This window comes from Lepidochelys olivacea (assembly GCF_965140295.1).
Source record: "Lepidochelys olivacea isolate rLepOli2 genome assembly, chromosome: 3".
NCBI lineage: Eukaryota > Metazoa > Chordata > Testudines > Cheloniidae > Lepidochelys > Lepidochelys olivacea.
The window spans coordinates 41,078,770-41,099,684 of NC_140413.1; the positions used below are offsets into that span (position 1 = coordinate 41,078,770).

General features: G+C 42.1%; 1 protein-coding gene across 8 annotated transcripts in view; it reads left to right on the forward strand.

Annotated features, from left to right (window-relative positions):
• ARHGEF10 (Rho guanine nucleotide exchange factor 10) overlaps window positions 1-20,915 on the forward strand; it is a 192,144-nt gene that overhangs the window by 124,457 nt on the left and 46,772 nt on the right. For all 8 annotated transcript variants that reach the window (XM_084624285.1, XM_084624281.1, XM_084624278.1 and 5 more), the window contains 7 exons: window positions 8,702-8,817; window positions 10,566-10,693; window positions 10,880-10,980; window positions 13,102-13,223; window positions 15,422-15,508; window positions 17,643-17,866; window positions 19,073-19,230. In XM_084624285.1, coding sequence (XP_084480411.1) covers window positions 8,702-8,817; window positions 10,566-10,693; window positions 10,880-10,980; window positions 13,102-13,223; window positions 15,422-15,508; window positions 17,643-17,866; window positions 19,073-19,230 — 936 coding nt within the window. The remainder of the gene's footprint in view (window positions 1-8,701; window positions 8,818-10,565; window positions 10,694-10,879; window positions 10,981-13,101; window positions 13,224-15,421; window positions 15,509-17,642; window positions 17,867-19,072; window positions 19,231-20,915) is intronic.

Here is a 20,915-nt window from a genome sequence, read left to right on the forward strand (position 1 = left end):
TGTAAGTTTCAATATACTGCAAGCAGATGGCTCAGTGGGAGGAAGAAATAATATGTACACTTGCCCTCACAATCCAGACCACAGCTAGCATGTCAAATTATTGGCCAGATCGCCTTCCCAAGATCATTTAAACCTGGCATCACCTTCAAGCTTACAACTGACTTTGTGTTGTATCGCAATAACATGCTGTAATTGTAATCAGGAAAATATCCCATCTTAGTTTTGACTATTGTTTTTAACAGATGAATATTTATCATCAAATCCAGTTTGATTGGATTTTTATGGTCTGATTTTGAAGAAACTGTGCTCTTCAGTGCTCAAAAAAAAAGAGCTATTTCATATTTATTATAAAGTTGAGCTTTTCTTAAGCATTATTTTTCTGTCTTGTGTTTTTACTTCATGTCAGTACATCTGTTTCCAAGGAATTTATATCAATGCCTTTTGCTTATGTACTGATTGCATGAAACTAAAGTAATTAATGGTAGGTTTCAGAGTAACAGCCGTGTTAGTCTGTCTTCACAAAAAGAAAAGGAGTACTTGTGGCACCTTAGAGACTAACCAATTTATTTGATCATGAGCTTTCATGAGCTACAGCTCACTTCATTGGATGCATACCGTGGAAACTGCAGAAGACATTATATACACACAGAGACCATGAAACAATACCTCCTCCCACCCCACTGTCCTGCTGGTAATAGCTTATCTAAAGTGATCATCAAGTTGGGCCATTTCCAGCACAAATCCAGGTTTTCTCACCCTCCGCGCCCCCCCCCCCCCAAACTCACTCTCCTGCTGGTAATAGCCCATCCAAAGTGACCACTCTCTTCACAATAAGAAAAGGAGTACTTGTGGCACCTTAGAGACTAACCAATTTATTAGAGCATAAGCTTTCGTGAGCTACAGCTCACTTCATCAGATGCATATCGTGGAAACTGCAGCAGACTTTATATATACACAGAGAATATGAAACAATACCTCCTCCCACCCCACTGTCCTGCTGGTAATAGCTTATCTAAAGTGATCATCAGGTGGGCCATTTCCAGCACAAAACCTGGATTTGTGCTGGAAATGGCCCACCTGATGATCACTTTAGATAAGCTATTACCAGCAGGACAGTGGGGTGGGAGGAGGTATTGTTTCATATTCTCTGTGTATATATAAAGTCTGCTGCAGTTTCCACGATATGCATCTGATGAAGTGAGCTGTAGCTCACGAAAGCTTATGCTCTAATAAATTGGTTAGTCTCTAAGGTGCCACAAGTACTCCTTTTCTTTTTGCGAATACAGACTAACACGGCTGTTACTCTGAAACCTCTCTTCACAATGTGTATGATAATCAAGGTGGGCCATTTCCTGCACAAATCCAGGTTCTCTCACTCCCTCAACCCCCTCCAAAAACACACACACACACAAACTCACTCTCCTGCTGGTAATAGCTTATCCAAAGTGACCACTCTCCCTACAATGTGCATGATAATCAAGGTGGGCCATTTCCAGCACAAATCCAGGTTTTCTCACCCTCCCCCCCACCCCCATACACACACAAACTCACTCTCCTGCTGGGGTGAGAAAACCTGGATTTGTGCTGGAAATGGTCCACCTTGATTATCATGCACATTGTAGGGAGAGTGGTCACTTTGGATAAGCTATTACCAGCAGGAGAGTGAGTTTGTGTTTGTGTTTTTTGGAGGGGGGTGAGGGAGTGAGAGAACCTGGATTTGTGCAGGAAATGGCCCACCTTGATTATCATACACATTGTGAAGAGAGTGGTCACTTTGGATGGGCTATTACCAGCAGGAGAGTGAGTTTGGGGGGGCGGGGGGGGCGGAGGGTGAGAAAACCTGGATTTGTGCTGGAAATGGCCCAACTTGATGATCACTTTAGATCACTATTACCAGCAGGACAGTGGGGTGGGAGGAGGTATTGTTTCATGGTCTCTGTGTGTATATAATGTCTTCTGCAGTTTCCACGGTATGCATCCGATGAAGTGAGCTGTAGCTCACAAACATTTATGCACGATATTCCTGTCATATAAGATGATAAATTTGCATGCTGGGATCTGTAAATCTGTATTTATTCATGCCATATATAAGCAAATAAAATTATTTCCTCTAAGCATATAGAAACGTTTTCATTTTAAGAATAACTGAAAGGTACTAACATGAAGAAATTGAACTGTGCACCTGTATTGGGTGGGCCAGTGTGAAATAGTGTTACAGTCAGTGACTGCCTTAGAATGTTAACCCTTTAGTTGAAAAGGTCACTTTTCTCACCTTTAACCTCACGAATTGAAGCACAGCATCAGAGAGATCCAAAGACTTGCCAATGGCATTTTCAAGTGATAAAATAGCAAGTGATGTCAGTCTCTCATCAGCCATCATCGATGGAAGATATGTTTCAGTGAGCCAGAGCTTCAAAAGGCTGTGCTCACCACTTGCGACCGTGACTGGCAGCTTGAGCAGAATCCTCGAAGCTATCCACACATAAGAAAAAGTGTCTTTCAGCTCTGCATCACAAATGAATTGGAGAACTTGGAGTGGAGAATGCTTCCCGTGTTGCAGAATGGGATGAATGTTGTCCAATTTGGCATAGAGGTCTTTATCATTGACGTCTGAACATTCCCCATGTGTCAACGTCTGTGAAGGTCCATACAAATATTCAAGAGTGTTTTCCTGTCCACCAGCAGCTTACTAAGGGAGTGATGGGTGAAATAGCCCATCTCCTCATTTACTTTTTCCACCAGTGAGACCTAATATCTGACATACCAATTTTGGCTCATTAACTTCTGGTTCCACATACATCTCCTGTTTTTAACAAGCATTTTTGCAACACAGTCCTGAATTTATATCAACTTGGCCTTTTTTGTTTAGACTAATTCAGTTATTCTGTCTCCCTTTCATACCTTTTCCCATCACCATTAGTTATTATAGGTTATTGTGACTAAGGCCACGTTTTAGTCATGGGCATTTATAGTAAAAGTCATGGACAGGTCACAGGCCATGAATATTTGTTTACTGCCCGTGACCTGTCCATAACTTTTACTATATATCCCTGCCTAAATCTTCGGGGGAGAGGGGACAGCCCAGGGGCACCAGAGATTCTCTGGGCGGGGAGCAGCCCGTGGGGGCGCCACGGGTGCTGTGGTGGGGGCTGGGACCCGTGCGGGGGTGGGGGCAGGCAGCCCAGTATTGTTGGTGTTTGGTGGGACTGGCAGGCTGCCTTCTCAGCTTCACGCCTCCCCAGAAACAGTGATATCCCTCAGCTCCTATGTGGAGGTGCAGCCACGCAGCTCTGCTGGCTCCGCAGCTCCCATTGGCCAGTAACTGTGGCCAATGGAGCTGCGGGGGTGGTGCCTGCAGGTGGAGGCAGCACATAGAGCCCCCTGGCTGTGCCTCCCCCTAGGAGATGAGGAATGGTCCCGCTCCTGGGGAGCCCCCTGAGGTAAGCGCTGCCCAGAGCCCTCACCCGCACCCCAACCCCCAGCCCTAAGCCCCCACCCGAACTTCTGCTGCTGCTGGCGGAGGGGTGGCCATCGCAGAAGTCCCAGAAAGTCACGGAATCCATGACCTCCGTGACAAACGTGCAGCCTTAATTATGGTCTGCCGCATCCTTTCTCCCCATGCACGTCATTGTCCAGAAGGGCTAGGCTGTTTACAGATCCTTGCCTCTTCTGTGCTCATTGGGTACATCTACCCTTTGAGCTGGTGGTGTAAATTCCAGCTCAAGGAGATGTACCCCCATTAGCTCTGATTGAGCTATTGTGCTAAAAACAGAAGTGTAGCTGCAGCAGTGCGAGTGTTGGGAGGGGCTAGCTGCCCCAAGTATGATCTTGTCTGAGACCACAGATATGTACTGAGGGCGGCTAGTCCCTCCTGCAGCTCATGCCGCCCTGGCTACATTCTATTTTTTTAGCATACTGGCTCCATCCAAGCTAGAATTTACATCTCCAGCTTGAAATGTGTGACGTACGCATTTAGGCCTTGACTACACTGGGAAAATAAAGTTGTGCTGGAGAGCACATTAACTAACAAGAGTTAATTAACGTGTCATTAGCCACCTCTTAGTACATAGTATAGGCAAAGCCATTCCTATTTCAAAACATCTTACCTTGTAGTGGTTAACCCCACGGGGGATCAAATTCAGAGGTAATGTAAATGTTCATGTAAATTAAAACCCAGTATTTGGGAATAAGATTTGTTTTGAGGCAGAGGGCGGAGATTGTAACAGGAAAAGCACCTCCTTTGTAGTCCCATAGGCATGTAATTTACACCTGCTTATTTTGTGTTTTATGTTCTTGATATAATATATGCCTACTAAGGACCCATCCAAAGCCAGTACACCCATTGACTACCATGGACTTTGGATCTGGCCCTTAATGAAAACTTACACTATCATTTTCATTTCCTCTGAATTTGGCCCTTGGTCAGAGGTGGGCAAACTATGGCCCTCGGGCCACATCCGGCCCATGGGACCCTCCTGACCTGCCCCTGAGCTTCTGGCCCAGGAGGCTCGCCCAGCCCCTCCCCTGTTGTTCTCCCTCCCCTGCAGCCTCAGCTCACTGTGCCGCCACAATGCTTGGGGGGTGGGGCTGGGAGCTCCTGGGGCAGCGCAGCTGCAGAGCCCGGCCTTACCCGGTGCTCTGGGCTGTGCGGTGGCGGGATTGGCTCCAGCCGGGCAGCATGGCTGTAGTACCACCAGCCAGCGGTGCTCCAGGCAGCACGGTCATAGGGCAGAGAACAGGGGGGTTGGATAGAGGGCTGGGGAGTTTGGGGGGGTGGTGTGGATAGGGGCCAGGGTGGTCAGAAGGCAGGGAACAGAGGGGGGCAGTCAGGAAGGAGGAGGGGTTGGATAGGGTGGCAGGGAGCAGGCAGGGGTTCCGGGGGCAGTCAGGGAGAAGGGGTGGTTGAATGGGGCAAGGGTCCTGAGGGAGCAGTCAGGAATGAGAGGAGGGGTTGGATGGGGTGGCAGGGGGCAGTCAGGGGTGGGGGTTCCGGGAGCAGGAAGGGGGACAGGGAGCCGGGGTGTGTGTGGATGGGGCAGGGGTTCCGGGGGGGCCGTCAGGGAAGAGGGGAGTTGGATGGGGCAGGAGTCTGGGGGGGTGGGATAGGGGGCAGGGGCTGGGCCATGCCTGGCTGTTTGGGGAGGCACAGCCTCCCCTAACCCACCCTCCATACAATTTCCGAAACCTGATGTGGCCCTCAGGCCAAAGTGTTTGCCCGCCCCTGCCCTAGGTTCTTAGGAATAGCAGAAGATGAATAAATATTCTTAAACTATTATTTGTTCTCCTTACTTCTAGCATTTGCGTCTCACTCATACCATTTGCCTATTAGCTTTTTCTTTTTTGTTGTAAAACTTTTGGTCTTTAATGAATGAGCCTAAAATGTCTTTCATTTAATCTTCTGCATTATGGACTCTCAATCCCTGAGTTAATTGATTTGTTTTGATACTTTTATTACATCCATTTATTTTGAAGTATTATTAAAAGCCTATAAAACATGCATAATACAGAGAAAATAGACTGAGATGACAATTATTGAGTCAAATTCAAAATCTCTGTCATTATCTTCAAGGCATTCAATGGTCTGAGGCTAGGATATCTGTAAGATGATCTAAAGCTCCAGGAAGAGGACCGCAGTCAACAGCTGTGCTCCTCAGGCACAATCTGTCCACTGCAAGGATAAAGCTCATCTGTGCAGGAGACAGAGCTTTCTTAGTGGCCCCCTCTAAGGCTGTGGAGAAAACTCCTGCAGAATCAAAAAATAGCCTCAAACTTCACCCCTTCCCATACCATGGAAACGGGGCTGTTCTCTGAGCTTGCCTTCAGTCATAAAATAAAACACATAGTGCTGTAGATATTTAAACATAAAATAAATAATAAAAGGAGCAACCCTCACAGAAGGGACTGAACGAAAACCACATTTGGCATATGCTAGTCACATCCCTTAATTTCACTTCTGGAAGGTGTTCATTAGCTATCGTGGTTAGGGTGATATAAGAATATGACTAGGATAGAATAGAATAAAATCATCATGAGGAGAAGAGGCATAGTCATTTGCAACTCATCAGTTATCTCCTCCCTCATAAAGTTGCAGTAAATGGCATCAGTTTTACAACTGATATGGCTCTGCACATAACAAGAGAAATTGCACAAACTTGCTTTTTCAGCCTTGTGCAGCATGGAAACTGAGTGTCTATTTTCCCCCCTTGAATCAGGTCCACAAGCTTTAAATTTTGTATGAAGTTTTTATATTTAAAATTTAAATTTAAATGTTTGCATTTGAATAGCTATACTTATAAGTACCAACACAAGTGGATTATGGCTACTAGATGTCAACTCATGTATTAACTATACTAATTGTAATTAGGAATATATTGGAAACAAATCTGGTATAGTTCATAAACTAGCCTTTGTAGTGTTCTTTAATAGAGTTTTTTATTAAGATATTTACATATATTAGGTGTTTTAAATGAAGACAAATTATCTTACAAAATATTTGCATATATTATCTATTAACTTATAAATTATCTTTCTCTGCAACTGCATCATCAATGATGGGTCAGTGGGCCTAATCTACAGAAAGGTGTCCCTTTTAGCACAAACTCATGTTTTGACCCATTATATAATAAATTAACAAACCATGGAAATGGCACACTGCTAGTTTGTTTTCTACCAGAGATAGGTGAACCACAGTGGTTAGGTTTGCATTTGGATTTGAAACTCCTAGAAGTCTGAAGAAATTTGGATCTGGTTTAACCCACTATATAGATCCATCTATGAAGTTTAGACTGTATCCAGGTTCAGAATTGAGCTTCAGCAAATTTCATGGGTGTTTGGTTTATGTCCATACCTAGTTACTGATCAGAGAAGGTTGCAGATACACATGAATGTTAGGGAAATGGAGGTCAAAAATAAGACAGGTAAGTAAATGTGATCCATCACAAATTCCTTGGCTAAATTACTGACTACCTGGGAGCAGGCTAAAATTCATTTTACACCCTTAGTCTTTGCATTGTAAGCACTGGAGGGGTAGAGGTTGTTTCATTTTGTGCCTTGTACAGTGTTCAGCACATTCTCACTGTTTGGGGTTAGAGTTTTCCAGTCTGTTATTCACATTGCATAGTACTTTACTTTGTGAGTAGCCCCGCTGAAAAACAACAACTACATAGGAATAAGAATGGCAAACTCTGGTCCTTAATAAAAAATTATGACTTATGGACATTGATTAGCCAAAACGTAAGAGAATAGGAAGACAAAAGAAGGGAATGGGGAAAGAACTGTTTAGGAATTTCAAATGCAGCTTTTTCTGGAAGCAGAGTTAGTGGGAGTCGACATGCATTAATTCAGTTATTTCTCATGTACAAAGCAAATTGTAAAAAGATATCAGATACAAATCTTCCTCTTCTCAGTTTCTACTTGGGAATTAATTATTTGCATTTTATGTAATAAACTAACTGTACGCTTTCTTTCTTACACACTGAGTTGAATGTGAGGTTAAGAAAGGCTACATTGTACTTTCATTAACATGCAGCACAGGGGAAAGAACACTGGATGAAAGTTACGGTCATTCTGTAGTTGTATAAATCGAGGTAAACCCAACGGTTCCCTATTTGATGCTCACAGGCACTACACAAAAATCTTGTGTTTTATATTTTCTAAGGTGTCAGACACACCTATGGTTAAATAAGTAGATAAATATACGTTAAATAATAAATGCACGTTAAATAAAATAATTACAGCTGTGGCCTGAACCCACAATATCTATGGGGAAAGGGCTGGTATATCTAGTTGTTCAGAGCAGTTGCATTCATATAGAGGATTATATACTAAACCAAAGTATCCAGGGAGTTCTCATGGTTGCTCACTATAATGGATTCCAAAGTTAATTAACTGGAGCGGGGGTCTTGGATCAGTGTTCATGTTGCACTCCCTGTCAGTACCCAGCCTGGGCCGAGGAAGCTAATGATCCACCCAGTGGACCAAATTCAGTGATGAAGCCTGATCACTTGCCACCTGAGGCATGTTGCGCATACGCTAAGTAGAAGATTTCAGAGTAGCAGCCGTGTTAGTCTGTATCCGCAATAAGAAAAGGAGGACTTGTGGCATCTTAGAGACTAACATTTATTTGCGCATAAGCTTTCGTGAGCTACAGCTCACTTCATCGGATGCATTCTGTGGAAAATACAGTTGGGAGATTTATATACATAGAGAACATGAAACAGTGTGTGTTACCATACACACTGTAACGAGAGTGATCAGGTAAGGTGAGCTATTACCAGCAGGAGAGCGGGGGGAAAACACCTTTTGTAGTGATAATCAAGGTGGGCCATTTCCAGCAGTTGACAAGAAGATGATGTAACTGGAGCTGCTGTGGTCGCTCTCTACTTATTGATTCTGGCTTGTTTTATGTTTTTGGTATTTTTTTATCCCTTGTCAATTTTACCATGTCTGTGGAGTGGACGTTGTGTGCTGAGCTTTGGAGTGCCTAAGTCCCCCTTGTGAATTCATCCTCAGTGTCTCTACATAGCAGGACACTCATCTGTTTTTTGTGTATGAGAAGAAGCAAGCTAGCCCTGTTTAGCCTGGCCTGTATATAGAATTAAATACCAGCAGCTTGTAGGTTGATATTTCTCACCTTCACTTTTTCTTTGGCTGCAGAATTGGATATTTTGTTGTATATAACACACATTTTTATGTATTTCAGACAAACTTTATATGGGACCAGGACAACTGTACCATGATTTGCAGAATCTTTTACATGATTTGAATGTTGTCAGTCAAATTAGTCAACTGATAGGCAGTCTTAAAGGAAACTATCAGGTAACATCCAAAGCCTGACATTTTCAAAATACACTTCCAGTCCTAAAGCTGTAGAATCAATCAGTCCTTCATGAGAGCTCTGTACAGCATTCTTTAGTTCTCCCTGGAGAGCGTATAATCATGTTTAACTACAGTAATTGATTTACTGTTAAATGTTTAGAGTTATAACTAGATTACAGCTCGCTTTCTAATCTTGTTTCTCTCTGTTGTTTGGGGGGGTGGGGTGGGGTAAAAGTGTCTGCATTTGTCCAGTAGCTGCTAAGCGAATATGAGTACAAGAATGCTTTCTTAGGATTGGGCCACGTAGGGGTGGGAAGATTGTTTTACACAGCATTACACTGCTGCTTTATCATATCTGTCTAAGGATCTTAACACCCACCCCAAATACCTAGTCCCACTCTTTTTGTGATGGTACAGGAGTTAAAATTGGGTGAATACTGTAACAAAGTTATTCATGAACATCCATTTGTATTTTTACACTAATTTGCTTAAGCTGTGTTCACACCACATTTGTGTTCTTTTTACCATATATTCCAGCAAACAACTATACTATTGCTCACCCTGAATGTTCAAAAATCATGAGTAAGGCCCCCAAAATCATGAGATTGTACAATTTTATGATTTTTAAGCCAAATAGGGTTTTTTAATTCACCTTCTGGTTTGAGCCTTTTAGGGTGTATTTGGGACACATTCTCAAGCTTTACTTTTGCAACCATGGGGGCTAGAAGCTTAATATTTTGATAAATGAAAGCTGAGATTCTCACATAATCTCTTGTCTCCATTATCGGAGCATTAAGTAAAACATAAAATATTGCAAGACTTGTGATAACACTGCAGGTGATGGCAACACTGCTAATGTACTGTTAGGAATTTTCACTGAATCAATGATTTTGATGGGAATTTTGCAAAATTTTGGTGAATTTCAGGTGCATTATTGTAAATATTCAGACTGGAAACTAGTCAGGAGCTAGGAGCATACAATACCATGCCACTTACATAGCCAGTCAAAGAAGCACCAATTTTGAATATTGAATACTTAAGCAATACTTACTTGCAGGTGGTAAAGGGTGAACTGTTCATATTTATTTGAAGAATAAGGCCTCTCTTTATTTTTGATAGAAACTTTGATTTATATAAATTTCTTAGCGATTTGAAATTAATCTACTTCAGGATATGGACTGCTCACCATCATTATTGCTTTGAGTGTATCAGATATACTCCTGCAAGATGATGGATCACCTAAATTACATGGTATTGTCTCTGCTACCTGACTAAATAACTCCCAACCCCACAGAGAACTTTCAAGATGCTTAAACAAGTACCTCTGCTTTGAATATTTGAGCAAATGTGGCATTTACACAAGGATTTGAACTTTTTTTCTACAAAAAACGTACAAAACAAAAGTTGGCTTGTATAAATGTTCAGTGAAAGGTAATTAAAGGGTCCTGAATACGGCTGAAGCAAATTTATATTTTTTATTCCATCAGATGTTTGTGAATATGTTCTGCTCTGTTCACCCAGCTGTACTTGCAATAAACTGTTTGAAAGTCCATCATCAGATGAAACATGTTGACAAACATTTGTCGAATAATTTTGACTGGCATTAACAAATCTGTGTAAATTATTCCTGTGCAATGTGTGCAGAGAAAAAAGGTTAATGTGTCATTCATAAATTGTTAGTGGCAGAGTTAGCTTAAAGGAGAATGTGTTAGTATTGTACATGGACACCTTTTCTTTTAATCTTGCAGAACTTAAACCAATCAGTGGCCCACGACTGGACGTCAGGTTTACAAAAACTTATATTGAAAAAAGAAGATGAAATCAGAGCTGCAGATCGCTGCAGAATTCAGCTGCAGCTTCCCGGGAAGCAGGACAAGTCAGTAGAGATTTTAAATCTAAAACTTTCTCAGTGTGTGTATGCATAAGAAAGGAATAAAGAGCTCATCGTGTTCCTCAGCATTCCTAGCCCTGACTGTGTCCTGTACTTGTTAGAACAAGATGTTTCATTTAATTTTTAGAGAGTTTATAGAAAAGTGATTATTATTTCTTTAATGTCTCACAGGTCTGGGCGGCCAACTTTCTTTACTGCAGTGTTCAATACATTTACTCCTGCTATCAAACAGTCTTGGATCACCAATTTACAAATGGCTAAGCTTGCTCTTGGTAAGACTTAGTTGCCTTAAGCTAACTGAAGCACTGTATCAAGTTGAGAGAATGTTAACTCTTTCTCTAGATAGTTTTTAGGTTACAATATAATGTGTGTTCAAAGATTAATTTATTTATGGAAAGACTTCCTGTAGAAGTTGGAAATCAAGTTACAGTATATAGTAATAAGAGTATATCGCTAAAGAATCATAGAAGATTAGGGTTGGAAGAGACCTCAGGAGGTCATCTAGTCCAATCCCCCTGCTCAAAGCAGGACCAACACCAACCTACCCTGGCCCAACACCGCTCCCGGAAGTGGCCAGTGCAGCCTCAGGGGTCGGAGTCCCTCTCCGTGCTCTGCTCCTGCCTGCAAGCCTCACCCCTGCAGATCCCATTGGCAGGGTAAGCTGTGGGGGTGGTGCTTACAGAGAGGGGCAGCACGTGGAGCCACGCCCCCCCCCCCCCCCGCAGGGGCTCCAGGGGCCTGTTGGCCCCTTCCTGGAGCAGTGTGGGGCCGCGGTAGGCAAGGAACCTGCCTTAGCCTCGCTGCGCCTGCTGCTGACCGGGAGCCACTGGAGGTAAGTGCTGGCCAGCGGGAGGCCGCACCCCAACCCCCATCCCTGAGCCCCCTCCCGGAGCCAGCACACCATACCCCCTCCTGCACCCTGAACCCCACCATGAGCCCCCTCCCAGAGCCAACACCCCAAACCCCATCCTGCACCCCAAGCCCCAGCCTTGAGCTCCCTCCCAGAGCCAGCACCCCATACCCCCTTCTGTATCTGGAACCCCTCCTGCATCCCAAGCCCCAGAGCCAGCACCCTGGACCCCCCCCTGCACTCAACACTCTGTCCCAGCCTGGAGCCCCCTCCTGCATCCAAATTCTCTCCTAGAGCTTGCACTCCTCACCCCCTCCCGCACTGCAAACCCCTTGGCCCCAGCCCAGAGCCTGTACCCCGTCCTGAACCCCAACCCCCTGCCCCAGCCCAGTGAAAGTGAGTGAAGATGGAGGAGAGCATCCCCACCTCTCTCCGTTGGTTGAGAGTGAGCAGGGCGGGGCGGGGCAGATCCTGGGTTGCCTTTAGATTCAAAAAAGTGATCTTGGGTGTGAAAAGGTTGGAGACCACTTATCTAGACCACTCCTGACAGGTGTTTATCTAATCTACTCTTACAAATTGCCAATAATGGAGATTCCACAGCCTCCCTAGGCATTTTATTTCAGTGCTTAACCACCCTGACAGTTAGGAAGTTTTTCCTTATGTCCAACCGAAACCTTCTTTAATAAAACCAACTTAAGCCTATTGCTTCTTGTCCTTTCCTCAGTGGTTAAAAACAAAAATTCTTCCCCCTCCTCCTTGTAACAGCCTTTTATGTACTTGAAAACTGTTAGAATGTGCCCTCTCAGTCTTCTCTTTTCCAGACTAAACAAACCCAATTTTTTCAATCTGCCCTCATAGGTCATGTTTTCTAGACCTTTAATATTTTTTGTTGCTCTCCTCTGGATTTTCTCCAGTTTGTCCACATCTTTCCTGACATGTGGCATCCAGAACTGGACACAATACTACAGTTGAGGCCTAATCAGTGTGGTGTAGAGTGGGAGAATTACTTCTCATGTCTTGCTTACAACACTCCTGCTAATACATCCCAGAATGATGTTCGCTTTTTTTTTTTTTTTTTTTGGCAACAGTGTTACACTGTTGACTCATATTTTGCTTGTGGTCCACTATGACCCCCAGATGGTCCCTTTCTACAGTACTCCTTCCTAGGCAGTCATTTCCAATTTTGTATATGTGCAACTGATTACTCTATTTAGGAAGGAACACTTTGCATTTGTTGTTATTGAATTTCACCCTGTTAACTTCAGACCATTTCTCCAGTTTGTCCAGATCATTTTGAATTTGAATGGAATGAAATTAAAGAGTTGTAGATAGCTCAGTTCAGATTTACATATTAGTGTGTTATTTTACATCTCATATACTCCCCCAAAATACAGATGTAATAACAAATAATATTCTTTCATAAACTGGGGCTGTTTGGGATTAAAAGATTGATAGAACAGTTTGTTTTATCTATATTTTTAGTGAGCTGTTAGGAACTATAAAGTGAAAGCACTGTGGGGTATTTTACGTTTTGCCATTACAGCAGAGGAGAACCTCCTGGGGTGGTTCTGTGTAGAAGACGATGGGAATCAGATCAAAAAAGAGAAGCATCCTCTCCTTGTTAGACACATGCCAGTAATGGTGGCCAAACAACAGGAATTTAAGGTGAATAGTTTTGGTATCTTACGTAATACGTGTGAGCTCACTGCTAAGGGTTTAACATACAATCACATCTTAGAAATACATTTGTTTGGTTTGATTCAGGCTTGCTTCTGCAAGCTTCTGCTAACGTATCCCAGGGTACGTGGTTCTTATGTGAAAATGCAGTTTTACTTTAAAAAGTGATATAAAAATGGTACTTGTGCTTAATGGATCTTTCTTGAAGTCTGTTCAAAATCATATCTGCTGCTGACTTTAGTGACAAAAATAAACTGAGCACATTTGATTTATAAATTGAGATATTAAACATGAACCACCCCATGATGTCATATTTGCAGGGTCCCTTTTCAGAGCAGAACCACAACTTATAGTAACCAAAATCCACTGTAAAACCTCCAGTCTCCCATAAAACCATACATGTTCGGGTCCCATAAAACAGTGGACTATTGCTATATTGAATAATTTTTGACTCCGAGCCTACTGAATGCTAATCAAATTCAATTTTAAAATGTAAATTGAGACCTAGCTGCTGGGATCATGTGATTACAATAGAATCTCAACCTATTTAAAATAAATAGGAAAGTCTCTAGCCCTCATAGTTGCAAAGAAAAGCTTGAAAGTGTAACTCAGTGAAACACGTGCAGTGACATCTGCCTGAGTCTGCAGAGAGCCTGATACAATAGGTCTAAGATGTGTCAATTTCTCTATGCATCTCAAAGGGGAAGTTAACTCTAAGACTCACTACTCTAGGGGGCACTACCCATGCCACCATTGACGGGAGGAGAGTGTAGAACTCCCAAGGAGGGAGCCATCCTACCACCATCCCTACTGTTTCCAAGAGGAGGGGGCCCTGCTGTCACTCCTTAGACTAGCATGGGGAGGCATGGCCACTTGTTTGCGGAGCCACCTTGCTACTACCCTGTCTCTCTGCAGTGGGAAGGACTCCCTCTGCTGCTGCTGCATGGAGGCAGGGCCCCAGCATATGGGCAGTCCACAGGAGCCCCATACCACACTGTGCTGCAAGTCTGGTGGCCTTGCCTAGCATATTTCACTATGCTATGCATACTGTTTTATAGTACATGGATGCTGTTCCTTTAAAACAGATTTCCTATCAAAGACCCTGATCTTACAGGCGTGCCAAATTGGGGGTTAAAGTGCCACTAATTTAGTTATGGAAAACTTTTCATCAGATTTGACCAAGTCTTGAATAAAGGCACAAAAAGCAGCCCAAGAGATGTCCAAACCTCAAATTCTGTCTCTTTCACCAACAATGGATGTAGCCATTATAGCAACGAGAATACACTTTGCTGGGGTTTGCAATTTCAGCAAGTGTCAGCGAGCAGTGCACTGAATTGGACTTGGAGAGCTCTTGTTTTTCTTGATCTCTCAGTGGCCGCCCTCTACTCTTTTAATGGGCTGCCATGCAAACAGATGTTGGTTTGCTGGAGAATGCAGATGATAAAGCTTGCCTTTGAGAAAACTATCCATAAATCCTGATGTGGGCACCTAAAATGGGTGACCTTATTTTCAAAAGTACTGAGCACTCAACAACAACTATTGACTTCAGGGGAGTTGCTGCTAGGTGCTCTGCAGTTTTTAAAATCAACTTGTTTATATATGTACCTAAGGTAGGATTTTTAGGAGCCTAATTTATGCACCCATTTTTAAAGTCTTTTCCTTAGTGAGTAGATAGTGCTGTATATGAAGGAGTTTTAAAATAGCCTTATTTCTTAGTTTTTAAATTCTCCAATTTTATCTTGAGTTTTTCCTGTCACATTGCAACAGCGACAGCAAACTCCACAACTTTTTCTTTATTAGAGAGAAGAGCATTAGTGAACATTTCAGATGGAGACTATCTACTTAAAAGCATAATTTCTTATTTAATGCCTTCAGAAAATACATTTTTACTGAATTGAATATGCTGTGATGTGTAAATGTTAGTTTGGATTAATTAAACACATTTTAAAATGTATACCTAAACTTTAAAGAGTAATTCCAGTGGTGTTATACTGAGGATGTAAATCCATTACTCCTCATAAGGGTCCCAATTCTGCAAAGCATGTAGTGTGGTACTTAAGTGCTTTGCTGAATTAGGACGAACTTAAATGTATGCTTAAAATGCTTAGTTGACATGGGGCCTTCAAAAAGGATGGCTGTATCTTCTTCATTGTAAATATGAATAATTTTTCATTCTTTCTTTCAAGATTGAATGTGCTGCTTATAATCCTGACCCTTACCTCTGTAGTGAAACTGAGCCAGATTCCTGTTCCATGGAACATGGTTTTCTGTGGGTAAGTTAAGTCTTCAGACACCAAGTGAGGCGTGGGTTTTCTTTTTCAATTTTTCTTTCTTATTTTTCTGTAAGAATTCACACTACATGGATTTGATATGCATGCACATTCTGAATAGCTAAATACTACAACAGAAATCCAGTAGTTTTGTCCCCATAATCTTGTTACTTTGTGAGCTCACATCCATGCTCACAAATTATTTGGTGACATGGTTTGTTAGAAATGCCCAAGAACTCAGCATAGCCATGCAGCTAATCTCAAATGAGTTGCAATAAAACTACATATGAGACCACAACGTACCATCATCCATTCCATAATTTAGAAATGTTTTAAAGAGTTTTAAAAAATTCGATTGGGACTATTTTTTATATCCTCTAGATGTAAAACTATGCTGGCATAATATTATTAACCCAATTATAAAGGCATTCCTACAAGCCAGAAAGTATAACTAATGGATTTTTTTAAAACCTCTGCCAATTTGAATAGCTTTTCCTTACATAATCAGATTCATGTTGTCACTCTTTTAGAGGCTGATATTTTGGCAACTTTCAGTAGTAGAAGCAAAAGGTGGAAATACTCTTTTTCAAAGGTCTGATTTGAGATGATCTGTGTAACTCACTCATGGCTTTGCTAATTATGAATACAGTCATCACAAAATCATGCCAATAAAATCTTTATACCACACCAGAATGTTCTTTTCTTCTCTTATAAATTATATATTATAATAATAATAATATAAAAAGTATTCCTATGTACACATTTATTTCTTTGCCCTAAAGTGGAAGTTCTCCCAGCATTCCCACCTCCCTAATGCACACTGGTATGACGTGCAGGGTTGGCAATATTTGATCTTTGTGCCGTGAGATATGTAGGGTCCAGTACCTCCCTAACCAACAGAGATAGAAATGGATAGTTAATACCATGGGGAGCTGGTAATCCTTTCCATTAGGGTACAGTACTTGTTTCAGGCCCTCAAATTATAGAAAATAATTAACCTTAAACTTCCAGATCTAGGTTTTATAGTGAAGCTATTATAGAGAATAGCGGGGAGGCGACTCACCCTTGCAGCGCCTCTTGCTGGCTGTCTAGGAATTAGCTCTTTTTACCAGCTCTGGAACGCCCTCTGTTGTTGGCCCCCGTGTCCCTCCCGGACCCCAGTGCCTTTTTTCCTGGGGTGCTGCCCCTCCAGGCAATACCCCACAGATCTGGGTCTCCCCTCCCCAGGGAACCCCCCACCCTCTATCCCCACCTTGCCTCAGCCTATGGACTACGGCCAGTCATCATCTAGCCCCCTTTCACTGGGGCCAACTGCAGTCTGTATAAGCCAGTCATCATAGGCAAGGGGGGTTTGGACCTGCTGCCTGTGCCTACCCTTGGGCTGCCCTGTTGCAACCCCAGTACCCTGTTTTAGGCCATCTGCCAGGCCTGTAGCTTGGGGCTTTTCCAGTATGGAGCCTTCCAGCTCCTCTGGCCTTCCCCAGCCCTGCTTCACCTCAAGTACCCTGGTACACTCCCCAGCAGCCAGGCCTATTTTCCACAGCTAGAGGAGACTCTGTGTGCTCCTGGCCCACTGCCCTCTTATAAGGGCCAGCTGGGCCCTGATTAAGTCAGCCACGGCCTGATTGGGGCGTGGCCCCCAGTTGAGGCTGCTTCTCCCAATCAGCCCCACTTTTTCTTCCCTGGCACAGGCCTCTCCCCGGGCTGTTTTAAGCCTTTAAAGGCAGGAGCAGGTGACTGCCCCGCTACAAGAGCTTTCTAAAACTTATTAGTTACAGAAGCATTATATCACACTAATGTTCTGTGTTATATTTGTATTACATTGCATTATGTATACACACAAGTCTCAAAAGGGTATATAATAACCTTCCTTTAGAAACAGAAGTGTCAGAACTGTGTATACAAGTGTGCTGAGAAAACCAATTTCATGGTTTTTTTGCAATATTTTAAACTATATTATGATTGGTGTTTTCTTGTAACTTTTTTTGTGTGCTAAATTAATACATGAAAACTCCTTTAAGTGCTTAGAACCTGAGAAGCTGTCTTTAATTAGTTTGCCATGTGTTTATCATGGTTAACTGTGATCTTGCCCTGGAAGGATGTTAATCTTTTCCTTTCTCGTTACTCTCTAATTCAGATTGGCAGTTGCACTAATCAGATGGGCCAAATTGCAATTGTCTCATTTCAAAACTCCAGTCCCAAGGTTATTGAGTGCTTCAATGTGGAATCACGCATTCTCTGCATGGTCTACATTCCAGAGGAGGAGAAACAGAAAGAGTTAAATGTGGCTCCAGAGTCTGAAAATGTGGCTACGAAAACCTCAAAAGTGCCTACTGTCTGCCTGGGCATGGAGGAAGGAAGGTGATAGTCAATTTCAAAATACTGCCTATAATTTACTTTGTTTACTACTCTACAATAAAAATTGTCCACCCAATTCTACGGGCACTTCAGAAAATCATATTAAAATAACACCTATGAGTAAACGGACGCATCAGTTATCCCAAGATCCTATCACATAATCCAGTAACAACATACATGTAATAAAAATTAACCTCCACACAATTTTTTTTAAAACTTATCATACATGGGATAAAAACCATAGAGACTAACAAATACCTCTGAAGAAAAAGGATTAATTCCTTTAAATAATGTAAAGACATAAGTACAGATTTTTAAGGATATTACATCATTCCATCATTTTAATAATCAGGAGGGTTTGAAAATGATGAAGTGCTGTTAGCAACACGAAAAGCAAGTAATTATTTACCTTTTTATAATGCTGCATTTGCAGGATTTGACAGAAATTTGTCATGCTAATAAAATAAAACACGTTGATGTTGTTTGTCATGTATGAACTTAGTCTTTTGACTAGGTTATCTCTGTACAGTAGTGAAAAACAGAAATAGGTTTATGTGACGTTGTTGGTATGGTAAGCAAAGGATGGAGGATGTAACTGTTGAGAACATAAGTATGAGAATTTGTGTTCTCTTCCTGCCAGTGTAAATAAGGGACTACTCTTTCTATAAAAATAATGCTGTAAATTTTCTAAATTTAAAGCAATAAAGCATAATCAGACTAGTTCTTTGCATGTGTAAACTGCTGTTCATGTCAGAGCTATCTATTTCCCTATCATTTCTGGCATATCCATCATGATAGTATATAGGTACCATGACAAAGAATTTAAAATTAAAATTGATTTCTGGTACTGAACTATTTTCTTCTTTCTTCTGTCAGGTAGGGCTGGATCCAAAGCTCACTGAAGTCAATGAAAAGACTTCACTGGGTTTTCAATCAGGCCCTTGAGAGGTACAGCTCTGGGTCCGTAAGGGGACAGTATCTTGTAAAAGAAGCGTCTCTCCAGCTGAAATGAAGTCTCCGTAATACAGGGAATTTATTGTTTGGGCATAAAGTAATAATGAAAAGGACTAGATGAACAGCATTTTTTAGCGTAATAAAGGGCCTTTATTTTTCCCCAATACTTTTATTACCATAAAACCTTTTGTGACCTTTATTGTAAGAACTGAATAAGACATATTTAAATTTTTCGCTTGCCTTTTTTTTTGGTAGCATTTCTATTTACAAGAGTCATCAAGGCTCAAAGAAAGTTAGACTTCAGCACTTCTTCACCCCAGAAAAATCAACTGTGATGAGCCTAACGTATCTGTCGCAGTACTTGTTTGCTGGTCTGGTTAATGGGAACATTGCAATCTACACAAAAGCAGAAGGTAGAGTAATAACATCCTGAGGAACTCCTGTGTCAATATATTTTGGCAGAAGCAGATTTCCACTGCTATATTTTTCCTTTCCTGAACAGCTTCTGAATTGAAGTTACTACAATTTGATGCAAACATTTACTTTTGAAATGTTTTCTTTATAGCCTTATGGCTTTTGTTCTTTCCAAAGGATGGTGTGTGCTTGGCTGTTAGTCCTGATTTATTATTGTTCTTTCAGTATTGTTGTTATGCACATTATGTTATCTGTCAGAGGCCCCACTCAGGATCAGGTCCCTGTTGTACTAGCTACTGTAAAACATATATAAAGACTGTTTCCTGTCTAGAGAGCTTACTATAGGTGATAACAATCAAGATACTGTATTTAACACAGTACAGATGCTAATGTCAATCTAGTTCCCAATATCTGAGAAGGGAAATGGTTTCTCTTTGCTAGCTCTTTTAGCAAATCCAAATTGAAATGGTGACTACACTGTGTTGGGGGATAGATAGTTCCTCTCTAGATACATTGCTCATGCACCTCACAAAGAGGCCTCCCTTTCCCATTGCTCTTATTTGAGAAGGTTTTAAGGTATGGTTCAATTTGGACAGTGGGGAATCCAAAACAAGAGGTGTGAAGGATGCTTCTTTCCCACCAGCTACCATGTGTAGCCCAATGGCCCTCTCCTTGCCTCCCTCACTGAGCTCTCTTGTGGACTTTGCTCCAGGGACAGCTGCATTAGACCACAGGCCCTTTTAAGAATATTCCCCAACTGAATGTCAGGCCTGCTCTACACTACACAGTTAGGTCAGCTTAACTACATTGCTCAGGGCTGTGAAAAATGTCATGCCCTGTGCAACATAATTAAGCCGACCTAAGCCCTGGTGTAGACCCTGGAAGGTCGATGGAAGAATTCTTCTGTCGACCTAGGAACTGCCTCTCAGAGTGGTAGATTTACCACAGCAACAGAAGAACATCTTTCGCTTTGGCGCTGTAGCATTTCTACTTCAGACTTACGCACAGATAGGGAAGAACCTGTCCCTAATGTAGCAATGGGGTGGACTTGATCATGCTCAGGTGCATCCCACAACATCATTCCGATGGTCCCAATTGCTATATATGGCTGTAGGGCTGGGGACAAGGAGTGAATTGACAACCTCCTCAGAATGTGGTGGGTTTGAGCAGTCATTTAAGACTACAGTTGTCTTCACACAGCTGCTTCCAAGAAGGATGCACTCCACCAAAAAAGGGAGTTGCACCCCTTTGTAGGCGAGAAGAGATGCATGGATTCTCTGGGATCCACTTCTGCAGAGGCAATTAAGGAGAGGACAATCAGATAGCAGTACTGTACAGTATAAAGAACTTATCTAACAAGGATTGTGTTCAGGTTGCCTGAACCTTTGACATGGAAAATCTACATCCAGTCATTTCTGACTCATCTTGCAGTGTCTTCCCCTACCGTTTGCCTCACATCTGTTGTTACAGCTCTTTTTATGCCTAATAAAAATGTTACCAGTCATTTGTTTTCATATTAACATCAATTTTCCATATAGTTTGCTGCTGTGGTCATGTGTAAGACACAGTGTGCTTATCCAGACACAGCCAGTCCTGAAGGAGTGTTGTTATGAAGCACTGACCTATTTTATCAGACAGACTATTCTGAACTGTGGAACAAACGACACGGAGAATGTGGCCTAAT